General features: G+C 43.1%; 1 protein-coding gene across 6 annotated transcripts in view; it reads right to left on the bottom strand.

The window, feature by feature from the left end:
• The window catches only part of frmd4a (FERM domain containing 4A), a 241,423-nt gene that overhangs the window by 53,880 nt on the left and 161,882 nt on the right, over positions 1-25,661 (bottom strand). For all 6 annotated transcript variants that reach the window (XM_034176652.1, XM_034176651.1, XM_034176650.1 and 3 more), the window contains exons 3-4: positions 21,913-22,007; positions 15,996-16,088 (exon numbers count right to left, since the gene is read on the bottom strand). In XM_034176652.1, coding sequence (XP_034032543.1) covers positions 15,996-16,088; positions 21,913-22,007 — 188 coding nt within the window. The remainder of the gene's footprint in view (positions 1-15,995; positions 16,089-21,912; positions 22,008-25,661) is intronic.

Raw genomic sequence — 25,661 nt, 5'->3', positions numbered from 1 at the left:
CGACGGGAGCTTCGGGAGGGCCACGAAGTGGGCTGCCTTGGAGAATCGGTCCACTATCGTGAGAATGGTGGTGTGTCCCCGGGACGGCGGGAGGCCCGTGACAAAATCCAGACCGATGTGGGACCAGGGGCGATGAGGCACAGGAAGTGGCTGTAGGAGTCCCTGTGCCTTCTGGTGGTCCGCCTTGCCCCTGGCACAGGTGGTGCAGGCCTGGATGTAAGCCCGGACATCAGTCTCCAGGGACGCCCACCAGAAGCGCTGCCGGACCACTGCCACGGTCCTACGCACCCCTGGGTGGCAGGAGAGCTTGGACCCGTGACAGAAGTCCAGAACGGCAGCTCTGGCCTCTGGTGGGACGTACAGTCTGTCTTTCGGTCCTGTTCCGGGATCCGGGCTCCGTGCCAGGGCCTCCCAGACGGTCTTCTCAACGTCCCAGGTTAGGGTAGCCACGATAGTGGACTCCGGTAGAATGGGTTCCGGTGGATCCGACAGCTCGGTCTTGACTTCCCGTTTATGCACCCGGGACAGGGCATCCGATCGTTGGTTCTTGGTCCCGGGGTGGTAGGTGATTCGGAAGTCAAAACGGCCGAAAAACAGTGACCAGCGGGCTTGCCTGGGGTTCAGTCGCTTGGCGATCCTGATATACTCCAGGTTCCGGTGGTCCGTGAAAACCGTGAAAGGCACTGATGCTCCCTCCAGCAGGTGTCTCCACTCCTCAAGAGCCTCTTTCACCGCAAGGAGCTCTCGATTGCCCACGTCATAGTTCCGCTCTGCTGGGGTCAACCTGCGGGAAAAATAGGCACACGGGTGAAGAACCTTATCGGTCTCTCCGCTCTGGGATAGCACGGCTCCTATCCCTGAGTCAGAGGCGTCCACTTCAACCACAAACTGGCGACTAGGATCGGGCTGCACCAAGACCGGTGCAGTCGAGAACCAGCGTTTCAACTCCCTAAACGCGGCTTCGCACCGATCCGACCAGGTGAAGGGAACTTTTGGTGAGGTCAGGGCCGTCAGGGGGCTAACTACCTGACTATACCCCTTAATAAACCTCCTGTAAAAATTTGCGAAGCCGAGGAACTGTTGCAGCTTCCTACGGCTCGTAGGTTGGGGCCAGTCTCTCACCGCTGCGACCTTGGCCGGATCCGGGGCGACGGAGTTGGAGAAGATGATAAACCCCAGGAAGGACAAAGAAGTGCGGTGAAACTCACACTTCTCGCCCTTCACAAACAGCCGGTTCTCCAACAACCGCTGCAGGACCTGACGTACATGCCGTACATGGGTCTCAGGGTCCGGAGAAAAGATGAGTATATCATCCAGGTATACGAAGACGAATCGGTGCAGGAAGTCCCGCAAGACGTCATTAACCAAAGCTTGGAACGTCGCGGGGGCGTTAGTGAGGCCGAACGGCATGACCAGGTACTCAAAATGACCTAACGGGGTGTTGAATGCCGTCTTCCATTCGTCTCCCTTCCGGATCCGAACTAGGTGGTATGCGTTCCTAAGATCCAACTTTGTGAAGATTTTGGCTCCATGCAGGGGGGTGAACACCGAATCTAACAAAGGCAACGGGTATCGGTTGCGAACCGTGATCTCGTTCAGCCCCCGGTAATCAATGCATGGACGAAGACCGCCATCATTTTTGCCCACAAAAAAGAAACCTGCTCCCATTGGAGAGGTGGAGTTACGGATCAGCCCGGCAGCTAAGGAGTCCCGGATGTAGGTCTCCATTGATTCGCGCTCAGGTCGGGAGAGGTTGTACAGCCTGCTGGACGGGAACTCCACACCTGGCAACAAATCGATGGCACAATCGTACGGACGATGCGGGGGGAGAGTGAGTGCCCGATCCTTGCTAAAAACGTCAGCAAGATCGTGGTACTCAACCGGCACCGCCGACAGATTGGGGGGAACTTTGACCTGCTCCTTAGCCTGGGAACCGGGAGGAACCGAGGATCCCAAACACATCCGATGGCAGGTCTCACTCCACTGTACCACCACCCTGGATGGCCAATCAATCCGTGGATTGTGTTTCAACATCCAGGGGAACCCCAGAATCACACGGGAGGTAGAAGGAGTTACAAAAAACTCAATCTCCTCCTTATGATTCCCTGACACTACCAGAGTTACTGGTGGTGTCTTGTGTGTGATTAAAGGGAGTAGGGTGCCATCTAGTGCTCGCACCTGCAAAGGTGTAGGTAGCGCCACCAGAGGGAGCCCTACCTCCCTGGCCCATCTGCTGTCTAGCAGATTCCCTTCTGACCCCGTGTCTACCAGTGCTGGGGCCTGAAGGGTTAAATCCCCACTAAGGATTGTAACTGGGAGCCGTGTGGCAATATGTGTGTGTCCCACGTGAATTTCTTGGCCCACCCTAAGCCCAGTTTCTAGGGGCGGGCGTTGGTGTTTAACCGTTCGGGGCAAGCGCTCAATTGATGCTCCATTGAGCCACAAACAAAACACGCCCCGCGTGGAAACCTCCTCTGTCTATTAGGTGGTCTAAATGTGGCCCTGCTCGTGTCCATAGCTTCGTCAGCAGGGGGAGCTGTCGTCCCACGGGACGTAGAGGCCAGGGAGCGTGGGAAGGGCGGACCTTTCTCAGACCCGGAAGGAAGAGGGACGGCGCGCGCCCGGCCACGTCCTTCGTCTCGTTCCCAACGGTGTTCCTCCAACCGTATAACGAGATCAATAAGCCCATCTAATTCCCGCGGTTCATCCTTGGCCACTAGGTGCTCCTTTAGGACTGACGACAGTCCGTTTACAAAGGCGGCGCGGAGCGCAGCGTTATTCCAGCCGGACCTCGCAGCCGTGATGCGGAAGTCGACTGCATAAGCAGCTGCGCTTCGGCGTCCCTGTCTCATCGACAGCAGCACAGTTGAAGCGGTCTCTCCCCTGTTAGGGTGATCAAACACAGTTCTGAACTCCCTCACAAACCCAGTGTACGTGTGAAGGAGCCGTGAATTTTGCTCCCAAAGCGCTGTAGCCCAAGCGCGTGCCTCTCCCCGAAGCAGAGTGATCACATAAGCTATTTTGCTTGCGTCTGACGCGTACATGACGGGACGTTGTGCGAAGACGAGCGAACACTGCATAAGAAAGTCCGCGCACGTCTCCACACAACCTCCGTACGGCTCAGGAGGGCTTATGTACGCTTCAGGGGATGGTGGGAGGGGTTGTTGAACCACCACTGGAACATTTATATCCAGCACAGGGTCGGCAGGAGGAGGAGCTGCAGCAGCGCCCTGAGCGCTCGCCGCCACTTGCGCGGAGAGAGCCTCCACCCTGCGGTTCAGTAGGATGTTTTGCTCAGCTATTTGATCCATCCGAGCCGTAAAGGCGGTGAGAATATGCTGTAGCTCACCAATCACGCCTCCTGCAGACGCCTGCGCTCCCTGCTCTCCCATTGGTTGTTCAACAGCCTGGTGACGCCCCTCGGAGTCCATGACGCTGGCCGAGATATCCTGTTGGGAAAGTGTAGTGACACGGACCCACAACAGGGGGCGTAAATGAACGGACAATGGAAGGAGTCAAATTATAACACTTTACTGTTGTGAATGACACAACCAAACACAGCAGATTACAGAATGTGCAAAAGTCAATCAATAAGGTGTCGTGTGGGCAGGCTCGACGATAGGAGACGCCCGTCTGGAAACGTACCGGAACCACACGATTTCCACTGCCACCGAACCCAGCTGTCACCACGGCTTGTTCCTGAGGCGGCAGCGCCCTCTCGTGCCTGAAGCCCGCACTTCAGGCAGGGCGCCCTCTGGTGGTGGGCCAGCAGTACCTCCTCTTCTGGCGGCCCACACAACAGTACTCCCCCAAAAGATCATATTATTATAACTGGTGTACCACTTTTCTCATATTTGTGATCCATTTATTATTGTTTCTGAGGTACTCAACAGAGTAAACAGCGCCAAATCAACTTCACTGGACCTATCGGAACAAAATATCAGTAAAGTTACAGAACAGCTGATGATCAACACATGATGCTGAAACTAATGTCAACAAAAATGTGATATTTTGTTGGGTCCGTCCACTAATTTTCAATGTCAAAACCAAGAGGTTGAGTAGATAATTTCTGCTCTCTCGTACAGAATATCTCTATGAAAACTGTTTATTTCGAACATTTGATACAACAACAATTAGATCAGTAAAGACAACAACAAAAAAAAGTTCCTACTGTGTACCCAACATGTCCGAAAAGGGGTAGGGTGAAGCATCAGCTTATTTATCCCTACCCCTTCTTCCCCGCAACCAGTAATACCCTTTGCCACATATACACATAGATTCCTACATACCTAAACCGATATCAATATATATATATATATATATATATATATATATATATATATATATATATATGTATATATATATATATATATATACACACATATATATATACATACACACATCAACATACATACACATATACATACACATATATACACATATACACACATATACATATATATACACATATATATACACAAACATAAATATACACCTACACATACCTACTTACATACAAAATACTATATATTTACAAGCCGAAGCAAAAAACAAAAACACCCTAACCCTCATTACCCTTCCTCCTCCCTATACCTAGAAAAAAACATATTTTTGTACCGCTGTTTGAACTGGTTCATGCTTGGACATTGCTTGAGCCCCACTCCCAATCTGTTCCACATCCTCACCCCACAGACAGAAATACAGAAACCTTTTAATGTTGTTCGTGCCCACTGATGCTTTAAATTAAATTTCCCCTCAGACTGTAATCCCCTGATCTGTTAAAAAACATATTTTTAATATTTGCTGGAAGTAAATTGTTTATTGCTTTATACACAATTTGTACTGTTTGAAAATGAACCAAGTCTGTGAATTTTAAGAATTTTGATTGTAAAAATAGTGGATTTGTATGATCTCTATAGCCAGTATTATGAATAATTCTTATAGCTCTTTTCTGCATTACTGATAGTGATTGTGTTGTACCTTTATAAGTATTACCCCATACCTCTGCACAGTACTGTAAATATGGTAAAACCAGTGAGCAGTAAAGAATGCGGAGTGAGTTGTGGTCCAGAATATGTTTCGCTTTGTTTAGAACTGAAATGCTTCTTGACAGTTTACTTTGTATATGTTTTATATGAGTCTTCCAGTTTATCTTATCATCTATTATCACCCCCAGAAACTTATTTTCATGTACCCTTTCAATATCTACCCCCACGACTTGTAACTGAACCTGTATGTCTGTATTACAATAGCCAAATAACATGTATTTTGTTTTACTTAAGTTTAATGATAATTTGTTTCTGTCAAACCATATTTTCAATTTTCCCATTTCTATACTGATCCTCCTCAGTAACTCCTGCAAATCCCCCCTGAACAAAAAATGCTTGTGTCATCTGCAAATAATACTCATTTTAATATTTTGTAAACATTGACAATATCATTTATATAAATTAGAAACAGTTTTGGACCCAATACTGACCCCTGTGCGACGCCACAAGTATTGTCCAAGCATGATGATGTATATTCCCCCAACTTCACAAACTGTTTTCTGTTACTTAAGTAGCTTCTCACCCAGTGAAACACCAACCCCCTAATCCCATACTGTTCAGGTTTATTGATTAATATGTCATGATTGATTGTATCAAAAGCCTTTTTAAGGTCTATAAATATTCCAACTGAATGTAATTTGTGGTCTATGGCGTTTGTAATCTCCTCAACTGATTCTATTAATGCAAGTGATGTTGAACTATGTGCTCTGAATCCATATTGACTATCAGTAAGTAATTTATGTTTATTTATGAATTTGTCTAATCTATTATTGAATAACTTTTCTAATAATTTGGAAAATTGTGGAAGCAAAGAAACAGGTCTATAATTTGTGAAGTGGTGTCTATCCCCAGTCTTATACAGCGGCACAACCTTAGCTATTTTCATTTGATTGGGAAATTTACCGGTTTGAAATGATAAGTTACAGATGTATGTTAATGGTTCTACAATCCATTCAATGACCTGTTTTACCACCACCATATCAATTTCATTTAAATAGGTAGATGTTTTATATTTACAATTATACACAATGTCTATAATTTCTTTTCCATCCACTGCTGTGAGGAACATTGAACAGGGATTTCTTTCTATGAGATTATTATCCCAATCCTCAGGTTGGGAATCGGGAATTTTTTCTGCCAAGCTTGGTCCAATATTTACAAAAAAATTATTAAAACCGTTGACTACCTCATCCTTATTTTCCTTCTTGACATTATTATCAATGAAATACTGATGGTAACTCTGTTTTTTATTACCATTTTTGATAATGCTATTTAATATATCCCATATTCCTTTAATATTGTTTTTGTTATTATATAATATGTTACTATAATATTCCTTCCTACATACCCGTATAATATTACTTAATCTATTTTTGTATTTCTTATATCTATTTTCTGCCTCTTTAGTCTTTAGTTTTATGAATTCTCTATACAGTGTATTTTTCTTATTACATGCATTTCGTAACCCTTTCGTCATCCATGGTCGAGCTTGGATTTTTTGTTTTCTGTAGTCTTGTTTAATTGGACAATTTTTATCATATAATGATGTAAATATTTGTAAAAAAGTTTCATATGCACTATCAACATCACTTTCACTGTATACCTTTACCCAGTTTTGCTCCTGTAAATCCTTCTTTAGTGTGTTCATGTTTTCCTCTGTCCGCACTCGCCTGTATTTTATTTTCTCCTCTGGCTGATTCCGCCGATGGTTTCTATTATAAACGATGAAAACTGGTAGATGATCACTAATGTCATTGATTAATAATCCACTCACAGTGTTATTCTCAATATCATTGCTGAATATATTATCAATTAAGGTAGCACTATGGGATGTAATTCTGCTTGGCCTGGTGATTTTTGGATATAAACTCATACTGTACATTATACTGATAAATTCATCTGTTATTTTATGCTTATTTGGATTGAGCAGATCAATATTTAAGTCACCACAAATGAACACAGTTTTTTGATTAGTTTTTGAGAACATTTTTCCCATACAGTCAGTGAATGTTTCAATACTAGATCCTGGTGCTCTATATATACAGCTGACTAATACATTTTTGCTTTTTTCTTCACATATTTCAATAGTTATACATTCTAATAAGTTATCAATCACAGTTGTCATATTGTCTACTATTTTATAATCCATGTTCTTATCCACATACACAGCCACTCCTCCTCCACTCTTATTCTTTCTGTTTACACAATTAAATTCATATCCATCCAGTTCAAAATCCATTCCTTTATCTTCATTGATCCATGTTTCTGATATAGCAATTATGTTAAATATTTTTTTAAACTGACTTAAATATTCTTTAATGTTGTTAAAGTTTGCATATAGACTTCTGCTGTTGAAATGGATTATTGATAATTTGTTATCCGTTTTAATGATCCGATTAAACTGTTCATCTGTATAATAGCAACAACTTGATATTTGAGAAGAAATTATTGTCCGGGTCTATATCGTGCTCCACGTCCAGTACATTGTGGTCTGTGTATTTAAATGTTCTCAGTTCTACTTTTCCATGATCAGCAATCCTTTGAGTTATATCCTTCTTGTCTCCAGATGTAGATGATGTAGTAGATGAATAGGTTCCTCTGGTCTGTGTCATGGTGTTGTGATGTGTTTGTGTCCTCATACCTTATTGGTCATATTTGTCCAGATCCTCGATGTTCCTGATTACCATAACCTTCGCTTGTTCTGGTGTTCCATTCAATTTGATAAATGTTTTGCAGTTGGATGTCCATGTCTGTTGAATTTTTCCCTGCTTTTTTAAGAAACGAGCTTTCCTGGCGATGTCTGCGTTTCCTTTGGTCAGATGTTCATTGATGAATACGTTTGTTCCTTTGAGTTTCCGTCCCTGTTTTAACAATGCCATTTTATGTTTTCTGTTGACAAACCTCATTATAACTGCTCGCTTGTCTCCATCCACTCTCCTGGGCAGGGGGTGGCACGCTTCAATGTTATTACAGTCCATTTGAATACCTTTAGATTGCAGGAAGTCAGCCACCTGTTGATCCACTGAGCTGGCCTCCTGCTCGTTGGCCTCACCTCCGCTGTCTTCTGACACCGCCCGTGCGTAGGATCGAGGTTTAATATGAATTCCTGTAATAATAACGTCGTTCATCATTGTGTACTGTTCCAACTCCGCAACACGGTTCTCCAGGTACACCAGACGCCGGTCTTTCTCGGCATTCTGGATCCGGAGAGCCTTCACTTCTTCCACCAGCTCCATAATGGATTTCTGCTGCATTTTAACCACAGAGATTTCATCAGACAAAAAGTCCAGGGACTTCTTGATATCGTCTCCCTCCTCCGCCGTCAGTGCCTTCTTCGGACCCATGGTCAGATAACTCCGCGCTGGCGTTTATCGTAGAAAGTTAATCTATGAGGTATTATGCAATGGCATTCATAATATATTTTATGATGCATGGAAACATGTATTGAGCAAATATTCCAGTAAATGTGAACAAATACGAGGGCTGTCAATAAAGTAACGGTCCTTTTTATTTTTTTCAAAAACTATATGGATTTCATTCATATGTTTTTACGTCAGACATGCTTGAACCGTCGTGCGCATGCGTGAGTTTTTCCACGCCTGTCGGTGACGTCATTCGCCTGTGAGCACTCCTTGTGGGAGGAGTCGTCCAGCCCCTCGTCGGAATTCCTTTGTCTGAGAAGTTGCTGAGAGACTGGCGCGTTGTTTGATCAAAATTTTTTCTAAACCTGTGAGACACATCGAAGTGGACACGGTTCGAAAAATTAAGCTGGTTTTCAGTGAAAATTTTAACGGCTGATGAGAGATTTTGAGGTGAGACTGTCGCTTTAAGGACTTTTCACGGTGTGAGACGTCTTGCAGCGCTCTCAGGCGCCGTCGTCAGCCTGTTCAAGCTGAAAACCTCCACATTTCAGGCTCTATTGATCCAGGACGTCGTGAGAGAACAGAGAAGTTTCAGAAGAAGTCGGTTTCAGCATTTTATCCGGATAAACCACTGTTAAAGGAGATTTTTTTAATGAAAGACGTGCGGACGGGTCCGCGCATCGGGACGCAGCCGCCGCGACGCTCCGCCACAGGAAAAACACCTCTGTTGAAAGCCTTAAGGACAAGTTGGAACATGTCCTGCCTGTTAAACAATTTCTCATATACTCACTCCACTGAAAGCCATCAAAAGCCGCCTGGATTTTACAAATGGTTATCAACACGGAGGTGTTTTTCCTGTGCCGCCGCACCGCGTCGGCTGCGTCCCGACGCGCGGATCCGTCCGCACGTCTTTCATTAAAAAAATCTCCTTTAACAGTGGAATATCCGGATAAATTGCTGAAACCGACTTCTTCTGAAACTTCTCTGTTCTCTCACGACGTCCTGGATCAATAGAGCCTGAAATGTGGAGGTTTTCAGCTTGAACAGGCTGATGAAGCCGCCTGAGAGCGCTGCGCGACGTCTCGCACCGTGAAAAGTCCTTAAAGCGACAGAATCACCTCAAAATCTCTCATCAGCCGTTAAAATTTTCACTGAAAACCAGCTTAATTTTTCGAACCGTGTCCACTTCGATGTGTCTCACAGGTTTAGAAAAAATTTTGATCAAACAACGCGCCAGTCTCTCAGCAACTTCTCAGACAAAGGAATTCCGATGAGGGGCTGGATGACTCCTCCCACAAGGAGTGATCACAGGCGAATGACGTCACCGACAGGCGTGGAAAAACTCACGCATGCGCACGAGGGTTCAAGCATGTCTGACGTAAAAACATATGAATGAAATCCATATAGTTTTTGAAAAAAATAAAAAGGACTGTTACTTTATTGACAGCCCTCGTATGTTGATTTGTCTGGGTGTGAGTGTTTACATGCAATGAGTGAGAGGGATCAATATTGGAAGGAGTAAATCATGTTATCCAATAAGCTCCAGGAGAAAATGAGAGGCTTGTCAATATTCAATGAGAACACTTAATTAAACCACACTGCTGACAAGACACACGCAGCCAGCAGGGTGGCGAGCGTCAACCAACATGACCACTGAATCAGCAGGATTTGGGCAGCTATCACAATAATTTGAAACTGATAATATATTCCACTCTGACATTTAGTCTGTGGGTGGGTGTATGTCTTCTTAAAGCTACACTGTGTAGGATTTAATGTCATCAAGTGGTGAGGTTGGAGATTGCATTATGTTGTTGGTGGTCACAATTTTGTCTGCCTTCGTGTTTTTGCTTCTTTGAGGAAGGGGATTCATGCTCCTTTGCATTCTCTTGTGATGAGCACTGTGTATGTATATAACACTCGATTTCACATAAATGAAGGTTCTCAAACTCGTTAACCAGTGTATGAGGGAACAATTTCTTAAATTCTTCCAGCAACAATGAAAAATGCAAAAGGATGAGTAAGTATGTCCCTTTTGGGCTACTGTAATCCTCCTCTATACCACTTCATCATGAGCCGGCTGTAGCAACGTTTATCGTAGAACGTTTATCGTAAAATAGTTGGTTCTTTTCTGTTTGATAACCCACATTTATTCATACTTTTGTCCACATTAATTTTATATGTATTTGTTAATACCGTTATTGTAGGTTTAACTACGCTATTATACTTTATACACTAATTACCGTTTTTGTTTATCTTGTTAGCTTGCTGGGTACGGTTGGCTTATTAACAGCTAATTTAGCTCTTCTAACTATAACTATCATTTTTGTTATTTACAATTTTATTTTACATGGTGTAGATTTTTAAAGATTCATCAGTTTATGTGTTCTTTTAAAGATATCAACATATAGTACATAAGTTCTTAGGTTTCCATTTGATAGCATAATGATTATACTTTTTATTTTCCTATAGTATGCTAACAGAGTTACTTTAGATAGATACCAATACACTCATACATTCATAGCTTCTGTTTCTATAATAAAATACCAGATTTATAGCTTAGCCTACTAACTATAATTTAATTTTACTACTAGTCTACATACTAAATTACCTATACTACAATCTTCTCCTGTTATGTCTTATCTTTCTTATGTCTAATTAATTATTATTATATATACTTTTTTCTTGAGCCGCTTGGGTGCGTAGGGAGAAACCTACCATCCCTGGTTCTCAAGACCAGGCACCTAAGTGGCTCTATTCTACTCTTTTCTACTCTTCTATTTTACTCTTCCTTTTTAGATGCTTAGATATACTAGCATAATTCCACCTTAGAATTGGAATATAATACACTCAACAAAAATATAAACGCAACACTTTTGGTTTTGCTCCCATTTTGTATGAGATGAACTCAAAGATCTAAAACTTTTTCCACATACACAATATCACCATTTCCCTCAAATATTGTTCACAAACCAGTCTAAATCTGTGACAGACTGTCCACAATAAAAGGCCACTCTGAAAGGTGCAGTTTTGTTTTATTGGGGGGGATACCAGTCAGTATCTGGTGTGACCACCATTTGCCTCATGCAGTGCAACACATCTCCTTCGCATAGAGTTGATCATGTTGTCAATTGTGGCCTGTGGAATGTTGGTCCACTCCTCTTCAACGGCTGTGCGAAGTTGCTGGATATTGGCAGGAACTGGTACACGCTGTCGTATACGCCGGGCCAGAGCATCCCAAACATGCTCAATGGGTGACATGTCCGGTGAGTATGCCGGCCATGCAAGAACTGGGACATTTTCAGCTTCCAAGAATTGTGTACAGATCCTTGCAACATGGGGCCGTGCATTATCCTGCTGCAACATGAGGTGATGTTCTTGGATGTATGGCACAACAATGGGCCTCAGGATCTCGTCACAGTATCTCTGTACATTCAAAATGCCATCAATAAAATGCACCTGTGTTCTTTGTCCATAACAGATGCCTGCCCATACCATAGCCCCACCGCCACCATGGGCCACGCGATCCACAACATTGACATCAGAAAACCGCTCACCCACACGACGCCACACACGCTGTCTGCCATCTGCCCTGAACAGTGTGAACCGGGATTCATCCGTGAAGAGAACACCTCTCCAACGTGCAAAACGCCAGCGAATGTGAGCATTTGCCCACTCAAGTCGGTTATGACGACGAACTGGAGTCAGGTCGAGACCCCGATGAGGACGACGAGCATGCAGATGAGCTTCCCTGAGACGGTTTCTGACAGTTTGTGCAGAAATTCTTTGGTTATGCAAACCGATTGTTTCAGCAGCTGTCCGAGTGGCTGGTCTCAGACGATCTTGGAGGTGAACATGCTGGATGTGGAGGTCCTGGGCTGGTGTGGTTACACGTGGTCTGCGGTTGTGAGGCTGGTTGGATGTACTGCCAAATTCTCTGAAACGCCTTTGGAGACGGCTTATGGTAGAGAAATGAACATTCAATACACAAGCAACAGCTCTGGTTGACATTCCTGCTGTCAGCATGCCAATTGCACGCTCCCTCAAATCTTGCGACATCTGTGGCATTGTGGTGTGTGATAAAACTACACCTTTCAGAGTGGCCTTTTATTGTGGGCAGTCTAAGGCACACCTGTGCACTAATCATGGTGTCTAATCAGCATCTTGGTATGGCACACCTGTGAGGTGGGATGGATTATCTCAGCAAAGGAGAAGTGCTCACTATCACAGATTTAGACTGGTTTGTGAACAATATTTGAGGGAAATGGTGATATTGTGTATGTGGAAAAAGTTTTAGATCTTTGAGTTCATCTCATACAAAATGGGAGCAAAACCAAAAGTGTTGCGTTTATATTTTTGTTGAGTGTATATAAGATACACCTTACTGAATTTTCATGAAGCTGTATAACTGGGGATACAAAATGCACTATGTACAATTTCTCCAGTCACAGCCAGTGAAGCCTATAACTTCTACTGGGTTGTTCGGGTGTCTTGGTGGCTTTCCTCACTTTTCTCCTTCTTGCAGAGTCATTGTGTTTTGGGGAACTGTTTACGCCACACAGATTTACCATAGAGTGTCATACCCTTTGTATTTCTTCATGATTGATGTAAAAGTCCAAGACATATTCAGTGACTTGGAAATGTTCATGTATCCATCCCCTGACTTGTCTGAAGAAAACTGGCAAGAAAACTGATTATTTACAGGTATTATACCAAAGGGACCCATTACTTACACAGCCTATCATCTTAGCTTTTATACGAGGTTTGTCAATAAAGTATAGGTCCTTTTTATTTTTTTCAAAAACTATATGGATTTCATTCATATGTTTTTACGTCAGACATGCTTGAACCCTCGTGCGCATGCGTGAGTTTTTCTACGCCTGTCGGTGATGTTATTCGCCTGTGAGCACTCCTTGTGGGAGGAGTCGTCCAGCCCCTTGTCGTAATTCCTTTGTCTGAGAAGTTGCTGAGAGACTGGCGCTTTGTTTGAACAAATTTTTTTCTAAACCTGTGAGACACATCGAAGTGGACACGGTTCGAAAAATTAAGCTGGTTTTCGGTGAAAATTTTTAACGGCTGATGAGAGATTTTGAGGTGATACTGTCGCTTTAAGGACTTCCCACGGTGCGAGACATCGTGCAGCACTCCCAGGCGCCGTCGTCAGCCTGTTTCAAGCTGAAAACCTCCACATTTCAGGCTCTATTGATCCAGGACGTCGTGAGAGAACAGAGAAGTTTCAGAAGAAGTCGGTTTCAGCATTTTATCTGGATATTCCACTGTTAAAGGAGATTTTTTTAATGAAAGACGTGCGGACGGGTCCGCGCGTCGGGACGCAGCCGGCGCGGTGCGGCGGCACAGGAAAAACACCTCCGTGTTGATAACCATTTGTAAAATCCAGGCGGCTTTTGATGGCTTTCAGTGGAGTGAGTATATGAGAAATTGTTTAACAGCTGGACATGTTCCAACTTGTCCTTAAGGCTTCCAACGGAGGTGTTTTTCCTGTGGCGGAGCCGACGCTGCAATCCGCCCGCACGTCTTTCATTAAAAAAATCTCCTTTAACAGTGGAATATCCGGATAAAATGCTGAAACCGACTTCTTCTGAAACTTCTCTGTTCTCTCACGACGTCCTGGATCAATAGAGCCTGAAATGTGGAGGTTTTGAGATTGAAACAGGCTGAAGACGACGCCTTAGAGCGCTGCGCGACGTCTCGCACCGTGGGAAGTCCTTAAAGCGACAGTATCACCTCAAAATCTCTCATCAGCCGTTAAAATTTTCACCGAAAACCAGCTTAATTTTTCGAACTGTGTCCACTTCGATGTGCCTCACAGGTTTAGAAAAAATTTTGATCAAACAAAGCGCCAGTCTCTCAGCAACTTCTCAGACAAAGGAATTCCGACGAGGGGCTGGACGACTCCTCCCACAAGGAGTGCTCACAGGCGAATGATGTCACCGACAGGCGTGGAAAAACTCACGCATGCGCATGAGGGTTCGAGCATGTCTGACGTAAAAACATATGAATGAAATCCATATAGTTTTTGAAAAAAATAAAAAGGACCTATACTTTATTGACAGACCTTGTATTTTTAATTAATTTAGATCTGGTTGTAGAGATTTGCTTTGATTTTGAGTTTGAGGAAGGTAATTTTAGAAATTTTAGAAAGCCCGATTTACCTTTTGTATTTGAAATAGCATAAACATTAAAATGTGTGAAATATCAAGGGGCTGAATACTTTTGCAAACCACTGTATGAAGGGCTCATTCTAAGCACATAAAAAAAGCATTGATTCGTTATTGCAGGTAATATGAAGAGTTCAGATGCAAAACCCAGTATCTCCAAAACCATAAATTTGTAGTTGAGGCCAACATGTACTTGGCTGTCAAGGGGACCATCAGTATGCAAAATATGAAAGAATTTGAACAAACTGTTTTCATTTTATTGATGAAAGTCTGTGCATTTCCGAATATGGTTTCCTTTAAATCTCCATTTTCAACTGCATTTTTCTCCATTAAAAAAATATTGAGTTTTGCATCTGAACTCTTCATATATTCCATTCATGTTAAATAAAATCTCACATTGCTCTGCCCTGGGTTTCATGTCAAAACAGCATCCAGATCTACACGCTGGTTGCAGAATTACCTCTGCAAAAACATTGACCTGATTCAAAACCACACCACCACAAGTGGTGTGGTTCCCAATAGGATGTAGCAAAAAGCAATCACAGCACATGCACCTGGACCTGGTCCAACCTGACTTATATTTTCAATAAACTCAGGTCAAGAAGCATGCACTGGTACCAGGCGCCACCACATCCAGGAACCACTATGAGTCCAGGATGGCAACCACACAGCCAGATAGCTGGTCCATCACCACCTCTTGAAAGCAACCATCTATCTGCCACAGCCCAGTTGCTGCATTCCTCAAACACTGGATCATGCTCAGAGAAGCGTGCCACATTGGCACAATTCAATTTCAATTTATTTCATCTATATAGCGCCAAATCACAACAAAGCTGCCTCCAGGCGCTTCACACAAGTAAGGTCTAACCTTACCAACCCCTAGAGCACAATGCCATAGTTGACATTCCCTCGCAATGCAAGTGGCCCACCTCATTGAAATTCCCTTAAATAACCATTCATTTGATAAAAAGTCATTCCAAGAGTACCCAAGGATCCTCTAAATGTTGGTTGTGATTGGATCTTGTACATCTTTCATATAGCAAATAAAAGCAGACTGATTTCTGATGGAGTAACTGCACATCACTGATGCTCCCAGGAAATGGTTTGTTTTTTCTTCCAATGGGAAAGCAGCTTGCAACACAATTATTTGATGTGATCTGCCTGCAGTGCATAATGGTTTATTCTAAGAGGCTGATTGGCTGAGAAGCACCGTGGCAGGAGTTAACCACTCGGGTCAAAGCAATTTCATTGGGGGCCTGTCGTAACTAACCTTGTTAATCTGTTTCTATTACCACTTGAATGCACATGCACACACAAACACATTCATGGATGTACTCCATCCATCTGAGATGAGCTCACACATAATTTTTAATCACAGGTTGCAGCAAAGCTGATGAAGACACACTCACCTGACGCAGAAGTAGAGGACAATGGGACCAGACTTCTTGGGGAACTCGTGTTCTAATACTCTGCGGTCCAATTGCAGCCAACTAAAATGGCCCCTGTTGAGACAAAACAAATCAGTCAGCACTGCTGAACTGAAATATTTGAGCTTGAACTTAAAAAGGATCCGACAAGACGTTGGAGACAGCAGAGCAATGCTTATTTTCTGTTTGCTTGCACTTTTTTTTTTTGCAACTTCTTTCCAAGAGACAACCCCTGGTCCTGAAAAACAAAGTCATTAAGGATCTGCTAAAACCTCCATAGAAACTCATGTTAAAATGTCCAACTTTACAGTGTGTGTGTGAATTTTTATATAGCTCATCGGTTTAACATATTTAAGCCTTAAAGTTATGAATAATTAAGGGTGTGGTCACTTTCAGTGACAGCTCAGGTGCCACATCCAGTCATTAGCAAAAGACATTAGCAGTGGCTGCTAGCTGCTATAGACTTAACTATTTGTCATTTCTGAGCATTTCATTACAAATATCTGAGATAATATGATTTGATGTGTTGTTGTGTCGCCTGTGTGCCTCCAGTATGTCTATTCAGTGAAATGTTTATATTAGTTCATTTTTATGTTTGCGCTGTTAGCATAAATTAGCAGGTATCAATAGTTTGGTGACTTGCCAGTCATAGTTTTGAATATTTATATCCATTCCCAAGCCACCTGTGAAAAGAACCACCACCCAGTCCACAAAAATATGTGTTAATCAAATACCCAAACCCAGATATAGCTTGTTAGCTTGGAAACTTGGAGATTGGTTGGATATTCAAGCTACATTCGTCCAACCCCGGCCACGCTGGTCTTGTGCATCGAGGGTTTTCATGTACCCCATAATCCCTTGCTCGCCAGAGAGTTGCTGCAGTCACAACAACATAGAGAATCCACATGATGACAATTGTAAATGAATATTATACTAAAAAAATGTATTTTTTTTATGCTTTTCATCACGTTAATATGAGACTGCTGCATGATACCCTGAAAATTTGCTAAAACAATTATAACAAATAATCCGTGTCTGCTACGTTTAATCTGCGTGGAATTTAATAAACGCAAACCGAATCTCAGACATATTATATATATTAGTCTGGAACAAAGAGGACAAACAGTGCTGTAAAGAACAATAATCACGACGTTAAAGACCAAACTTCACTTTCCTCCCACAGCGTAGCTCACAGCAGCTCCCATTGAAAATAACGGAGCCTGTGATTCTCGCATGTTTACATAAAACAAATGCAATAACAACGTTTATAAACTCAGAGAATATATTCATAGTTTTATGTTGCGATGTTAATGGCGTTGTCCGTGTGCAGCGGTTAAAAGTGCAGCGTGATCAGAGTGTTTCAATGCAGTTCTCAATGTTACTGAGATCACGCGTCGCTACGCTGAAAAGGGCGGATGGCCTAGGCACAGGCAAGCACTGTCAAGATGGCAACACCAAGAACGGCTCATTTGAGCTTCAAACCCGATCATCAGAAAACCTACGAGTGACATTACGGAGATGTAGTCCACTATGTATACAGCCCAGGTATCTCTCTTTGACAGCTTTGTCACCGTGGTAACCCTGCATGGTCGTCACAGTAACTCAGATTCTTTGACCACAGAGCCTTCAGAGTTGACGTTTGCTGTCCACAACAAAACTACACATCATAGCGCCATCTCAGAGCGTAACATTGCACAGACGTCTTTGCTTTACCTACATCGGCTGTCGTATATCAAGTCACAGTGGTGTAAATGTCACAGAGGAGGTGCTGGTGTGGCTTGACATCAGTCAGCCCATGAGATGAAACAAAGAAGAGAAATGCAAATGCCAGGGCAATATTTGCCTGTATGTAAAGGATCTGAATACGTGCATGACTGGCTGTGGATCTTGGTGCTATTGTGTTTCTCTTTCTGGGTCAGTACATAAAACTAATTTGTATGGCAGCTTTGCATTTCAAGCACAGTCCACATAGCTGACATTCTGCCAGGCTTATGATCGCCAGCTCACCCAGCAGGACGTCATCACAGCTTAATATCAAACTCTGAGTGGAATTCCAATAATACATCAGTTTTTGGTTTACACTGATGTTCACAGTGTTTGTGATGATTGATCCTGATATACTGTAGTATATCAGGATCAATGTAACATATTGATGGTTTACTGTGATTAAGATACGCTGCACAGTCGTGATGTGTGAGTGTCCTTTTTAACATCCGCGCCCATTTCAGCTGTTCAATGACACACATGCCTGTACAAGGGTTCCTCTGTAGTCTCCCCTTTGTACCTGAGGTCAAAATATGGCCATTGGGTATTGTGAAGACTTTCTGTCTGTCGGTCTGTCTGTGCTCAGCATAAGTCCAGTCCTATTACTGCCAGGGTCTTTAAATTCACACGGACCATTCTTGGGACACAGACCTTGGACAAGTTCAAAGATGGCTAACCTTGACCTATACCAAGGGGGCAAAAGGTCACATTCTTTCTACATACTCTTTCACTGATTACATGCTTGTACAGCCGAGGGTATTTTAGCATTGCGTTGTATTTTATTTTGCAACTTCCTAAACTTTTAGAATGACCTTACAAGTATCAGAATATAACATACCATTTTATTAAGTGCACATGTTCAAGTGCTTATGAACACAAATAGTCATTTAAGCACCTAGACATGTTCAAGATGACTTACTGAAGTTCAAAAGAAGCATCAGAAAGGGGATTTAAGTGACTTTAAATGTGGCATGGTTGTTAGCAACTTGGTCTCACGGCAAGCTGTGATTCAGCAGCACAAAATATACATTAATCTATATTGGTTTGTGTTATTGTGACAAAAAGCGCCTCATTTTTGTCACGGCAGCACAAATTCATTCTAATTCATTCCGTGATGGCTGCACAAAATTAAAAGTGAAGCGGGGGCGAGGGTGGTTATGGTTAGGGTGGGGGGATTTTTAGGGGTGGTAGATTTCCTTGATATCTGACAGGATTTTAGGATCTACCCCTGCTGTTTTTGGCATCATAATATACACTCAACAAAAATATAAACGCAACACTTTTGGTTTTGCTCCCATTTTGTATGAGATGAACTCAAAGATCTAAAACTTTTTCCACATACACAATATCACCATTTCCCTCAAATATTGTTCACAAACCAGTCTAAATCTGTGACAGTGAGCACTTCTCCTTTGCTGAGATAATCCATCCCACCTCACAGGTGTGCCATACCAAGATGCTGATTAGACACCATGATTAGTGCACAGGTGTGCCTTAGACTGCCCACAATAAAAGGCCACTCTGAAAGTTGCAGTTTTGTTTTATTGGGGGGGGATACCAGTCAGTATCTGGTGTGACCACCATTTGCCTCATGCAGTTCAACACATCTCCTTCGCATAGAGTTGATCAGGTTGTCAATTGTGGCCTGTGGAATGTTGGTCCACTCCTCTTCAATGGCTGTGCAAAGTTGCTGGATATTGGCAGGAACTGGTACACGCTGTCGTATACGCTGGTCCAGAGCATCCCAAACATGCTCAATGGGTGACATGTCCGGTGAGTATGCCGGCCATGCAAGAACTGGGACATTTTCACCTTCCAAGAATTGTGTACAGATCCTTGCAACATGGGGCCGTGCATTATCCTGCTGCAACATGAGGTGATGTTCTTGGATGTATGGCACAACAATGGGCCTCAGGATCTCATCACGGTATCTCTGTGCATTCAAAATGCCATCAATAAAATGCACCTGTGTTCTTCGTCCATAACAGGCGCCTGCCCATACCATAACTCCACCGCCACCATGGGCCACTCGATCCACAACATTGACATCAGAAAACCGCTCACCCACACGACGCCACACACGCTGTCTGCCATCTGCCCTGGACAGTGTGAACCGGGATTCATCCGTGAAGAGAACACCTCTCCAGCATGTCAAACGCCAGCGAATGTGAGCATTTGCCCACTCAAGTCGGTTACGACGACGAACTGGAGTCAGGTCGAGACCCCGATGAGGATGACGAGCATGCAGATGAGCTTCCCTGAGATGGTTTCTGACAGTTTGTGCAGAAATTCTTTGGTTATGCAAACTGATTGTTTCAGCAGCTGTCTGAGTGGCTGGTCTCAGATGATCTTGGAGGTGAACATGCTGGATGTGGAGGTCCTGGGCTGGCGTAGTTACACGTGGTCTGCGGTTGTGAGGCTGGTTGGATGTACTGCCAAATTCTCTGAAACGCCTTTGGAGATGGCTTATGGTGGAGAAATGAACATTCAATACACGAGCAACAGCTCTGGTTGACATTCCTGCTGTCAGCATGCCAATTGCACACTCCCTCAAATCTTACGACATCTGTGGCATTGTGCTGTGTGATAAAACTGCACCTTTCAGAGTGGCCTTTTATTGTGGGCAGTCTAAGGCACACCTGTGCACTAATCATGGTGTCTAATCAGCATCTTGATATGGCACACCTGTGAGGTGGGATGGATTATCTCAGCAAAGGAGAAGTGCTCACTATCACAGATTTAGACTGGTTTGTGAACAATATTTGAGGGAAATGGTGATATTGTGTATGTGGAAAAAGTTGTAGATCTTTGAGTTCATCTCATACAAAATGGGAGCAAAATCAAAAGTGTTGCATTTATATTTTTGTTGAGTGTAGTTAAGGCTAGGGTCGGTGGTAGGAGTAGGGTTAAGAATAGTGAGTTTAAAAAACCCTGTCACGAAAATTTGATTCATTTCGTCATGGGAGCTGTCATGTCAATATGGACCAACATCTCTGAGGAATGTTTCCAACACCTTGTTGAATCTATGCTACGAAGAATTAAGGCAGTTCTTACGGCAAAAGGGGGTCCAACCCTATAGTACTAAAGTGTACCTAATAAAGTGGGCGGTGGGCACTGATATTTAATAAAAAGGAATAGCTTCTGCCAACCCTATCTCAAGTGAACTGAACATTAAAGCAGCACTGTGCTTGCTAATAACAGGAAGAGAGTAACTGTGAAATGGAAATCAATGACAATAACATTCCTAAATACAGAATTAATGTGAAGACATAGCCATAATTTTCAGTGATTATACTACTTGAGCATAAACTCAGCCACATGGGGTGAGCAGCCAGTACATTCTGAGTACTAGCCCCAAGCCCGGATAAATATGTATGGCTGCATGTGGAAGGACATCCGGCATAAAACATGCCAAAATAAAGATGCAGTGTACAAATTGATTTTCTCTGGGAGTGATGAGGACGGGCAGGATTAGGATTGAACATATCAATCTAATCCAACTTTATTTATAGAGCACTTTAAAAGAACAACAAAGTTGACAAAGTGCTTTCCAAATAAGACATTAATAAAATACAACACAGATAAAACAAAAAATAAGTTAAAAAAAAGTGAACAACATGACTAACACTGACTACGACATGAACAATTTTGAAATGCCTTAGAGAAAAGATGTGTTTTTAAGCAAGACTTAAAAACCTCTAGTGAAGGAGCCAGCCTAACATCCAAAGGCAACTCATTCCATAGTTTGGGGGCCACCACAGCAAAAGCTCGGTCACCCCGGTGTTTCAGTCTCGACTTGCGGACAGCAAGAACAGATCTGCCAGGAGTGACAGCTCAGATGGGACAGTTTGGAGACAAAGTCAGAGAGGTGAGATTGATGTCATGGTTTGGACATGTGCAGAAGAGGGACCCAGGGTATAAAGAGAGAACGTTGGTGAGACTGGAGCCACCAGGCAGGAGGAGAAGAGGGAGACCAAATGGATGTGCTGAGGGAGGACATGCAGGTGCTTGGAGTGACAGAGGAAGTTACAGAGGACAGGGTGAGATGGAAACGTTTGATCAGCTGTGGCGACCCCTAAGGGGAGCAACCGAAAGAAGAAAAAGAAGATAGAGGTACTATTTCAGCACAACTTACGTTTCATCTGTGTATGCGATTCCGAAATACTCCTTCTCTTTGAGGTTGAAGTGAGAGGCCACCAGGTCCAGCAAGTCCTTAGCCATCAGCTTGGGCTGCATGGAAACAGAAATATCATAATTTGTATTATTATATTTGCATTTATCAGTTTCCTTGTGTCCTTGTGTTCCTTATGCCACCCAAGACTGTATAATTTGACATAAAACCTCACAGGGTAGAACTAGACATTTGACAAACCACTGGTATATGAATATCTGCAACAGAAGATTATCTTGGAAAAAAAAATACATATGCCTCTTTATCATGTATTGTCATATGTCATATGTGAACTGACATATCCACAATATTCGTACAACTGACACATTTCATTCATTGAGAATAAATGTTTGCCTCGTGAGCTGAGAAGCACCAGCTGTTTCTGGGAGGATTTGGTTATCAGGTTCCGTAGCATACAGACATAGAGGATACTGACGTTCAGCAGAATATCAAGGATATAAAAACTTAAATAATTTTGCCAGACACAGTCTGTCACTGGAAAAGGCGAGGTGTTGATTCATGTGTACGGTTCTCTTTAAGCAAACAAAATCTATTCTTTGCTCAATAAATACACATTTATTGAGCAAAGAATAGATTTTGTGTTTGATTCTGTGTTTGTTATTATCCCAATATACACCCTATAATAATGTCTAATACCCAGGGTGTTACAACCCCAATTCCATTGAAGTTGGGATGTTGTGTAAAATGCAAATAAAAACAGAAAACAATGATTTGCAAATCCTCTTCAACCTATATTCAATTGAATACACAACAAAGACAAGATATTTAATGTTGAAACTGATAAACTTTATTGTTTTTGTGCAAATATTTGCTCATTTTGAAATAGATGTCTGCAACACATTTCAAAAAAGCTGGGACAGTGTGTGTTACATCACCTTTCCTTCTAACAACACTCGATAAGCATTTGGGAACTGAGGACACTAACTGTGAGTGTCATGATTGGATATAAAAGGAGTATCCCCAAAAGGCTCAGCCATTCACAAGCAAAGATGGGGCGAGGATCACTACTTTGTGAACAGCTGCATGAAAAAAAAAATAGTCCAACAGTTTAAGAACAATGTTTCTCAACATTAAACTGCAAGGAATTTAGGGATTCCATCATCTACAGTCTATAATATGATCAGAAGATTCACAAAAACAATAAAGTTTATCAGTTTGAACATTAAATATCTTGTCTTTGTGGTGTATTCAATTGAATATGGGTTGAAGAGGATTTGCAAATCATTGTATTCTGTTTTTATTTACATTTCACACAAGTCCCAACTTCATTGGAATTGGGGTTACATTTTATGTCTCAATTCTGTATACGTGCTTGGGAACTTGGCACAGCGCACACTCTTCGGGTGCATGTGAACTAATCAAACATGGGAAATAACTGTCTGGTGTGCACAATGTCGAATTTTTAATGTGAAATAAACATGGGCTTGTTACACATGAATTTCTCTCTTACTTGAGCTCAGCTTTGGCTGCTTCACCAGAAATGGAATTAAATGTGAAGCGATAAGCAGCTCCTGCTTTTACTTTGCAGATGGAGGCAGCACACCATAATGTGTATGTGGCATCTGCGGTTACTATGACATATTCCCCCTGCGTTATGTTGACGAGGCAACAGTGCATCATGTTAGCCTAAATGGTTAACCGGTGATGGATCAGAATGTTTTGTTGCAGCCGTATTTGAGTGTAGTGATTCCTTGTACTACAGTACTGCAGGTTAATGTATTCTATCCAATATTGTTCTGCTGCAGTGACGAAGCATTCTGAGGTGCATTGGGACAAAAGGCGAAAACTGCAAGACAGGAAGAGATAAATTGCAGAAAGAAGGAAAAGTAGATGGTGTGTGTGAATGTTGCTGACAGAGCAGGTACCCCGTGCTTCCTTTCCCTTGCTCCCAGGCCTCCTTCCTGCCTCCCTGACCTACTGCACTACTGCAGAGTCATGCAGCCAGAGCGCTGGAGCCAGCTTGCGGGTAACTCCAGAATACTGTCCAAGCTATATGCAATGGCAAAACACCTACAGCACAACACTAAGGGCCTGCAGAGCATCTTAAACCCAAAGAGGAATCCAGAGACTATCGCCACAAGCTGCTGGTTTGTGACGTCCTGAGTAACAAACAGCAAGCCCCACCCTGAGGTTAACCATGGGCGTTTCTCACTGCCTCCATACTGTCTTTCATTTAACAAACACAAATCTACATGCTCAAATGCACACCCGAGCTCATACGTAGTGACACACAAGAAGAATATACGTGCTGTAGCCCTAAAATGGAGATGTGTGCAGCCATGGCGTGCACATAATGAAGCATCTTTCCCTGAGGTCTTTTACTATGTCCTCACTGCAGAGCTACAACTCTGATGACACAAGCTACCAAGAGCTATTTAAAGAGAATATGGTGATGTCATGTGCGCACGCGCGCACACACACACACACACACACACACACACACACACACACACACACACACACACACACACACACACACACACACACACACACACACACACACACACACACACACCTCCAGTGACCTAGATCTCAAACAAGAGCGACGCCTACAATGAATCTGCTACACAAAAAGGCTCTGGAGGGAATAGCAATAACAGAAGCTTCTTTCTCACACACACACACACACACACACACACACTGCAACCTTGAACTTAACTCCTGATTGCTTAGTACCAAATCCATGTAATGTTCAACTGAGCTCATGAGTGGATAGAGCAAGTGGACATACTGTTGACTTTTTTTTAAGCAAGTGACTAGAAGAATACAGATATACTGTACAAGACTGAAAAAGAAGAGCAATTTACACAAAGATGCCAATTAAAATGTCAAAATAGAGACACGATGATATTCGAGAACTGGCAGTTAAGTTGCTCTCACTTGAGATTTCGGCCATTTTGCTTCTTCACTTGCTGAATAACAACTTGGGACATCTCTGTTATGTGTCGGACGCAGCTCGGAGAACCGACCAGCGTTTGAAGGACCCAGTATGAAATAAGCAGAGCACGGTTCAAAGGCTAACTGAATTTAATACATAACAGTGATAATATAATAACAAAAAGGTGCGGCCTGGCGTGGTGCGCTCCCAGCAGCGCTAACGGTCCGGAGCCAGAAGCTGTTTCAGACCCAAGGACCCCGCCGACACCCCCCAGGTGGCCGCAACAACCGAGTCTGTGAAAGAAGGAACCATTATGTGAGTCCACACTCTACACACAGAACACTTAAAGGTGTACAAACAGCAAACACTTCCTGGCTTGATTACTGATCAGCTTCCCAACCTGCAGGCATGGAACATCCAGTTCACAAAACTCCACTGCAGTGGAAGCTGATACATGACTAACAAACAGCTCAATACAATAAGGTGTGAGGGACACCACATTTACTGACTGTATAACTGTTAGTCACAAAATCTAACGTACCTCAGGAAGTGTGCTGACGAGCGTGAGACCTCACCCCCTCCTCTTTCACAGACTGTGCATCAAACCTGGACGTTCTCAGCATCCGCTGCTGATGAGATGGCTCCCGAGACGACGATCTCACCCGTCTGGTCACAAGGTCGAGTCTCTGGCAAATACACACTGTGCACTCCAGTCTTAAATGCCAACATGTTCCAATCCATCCAGATGCACTACAGCTGTGAGTCCTGACGAGTCGCAGGTGATCAGGGTGAGGTCCTGACAGCCTCAGCAACA

The sequence above is a fragment of the Thalassophryne amazonica genome, chromosome 8 (assembly GCF_902500255.1).
Source record: "Thalassophryne amazonica chromosome 8, fThaAma1.1, whole genome shotgun sequence".
Taxonomy (NCBI): domain Eukaryota; kingdom Metazoa; phylum Chordata; class Actinopteri; order Batrachoidiformes; family Batrachoididae; genus Thalassophryne; species Thalassophryne amazonica.
The sequence above is the reverse complement of the archived record's forward strand: the minus strand, read 5'-3'. Positions and strand labels throughout refer to the sequence as shown.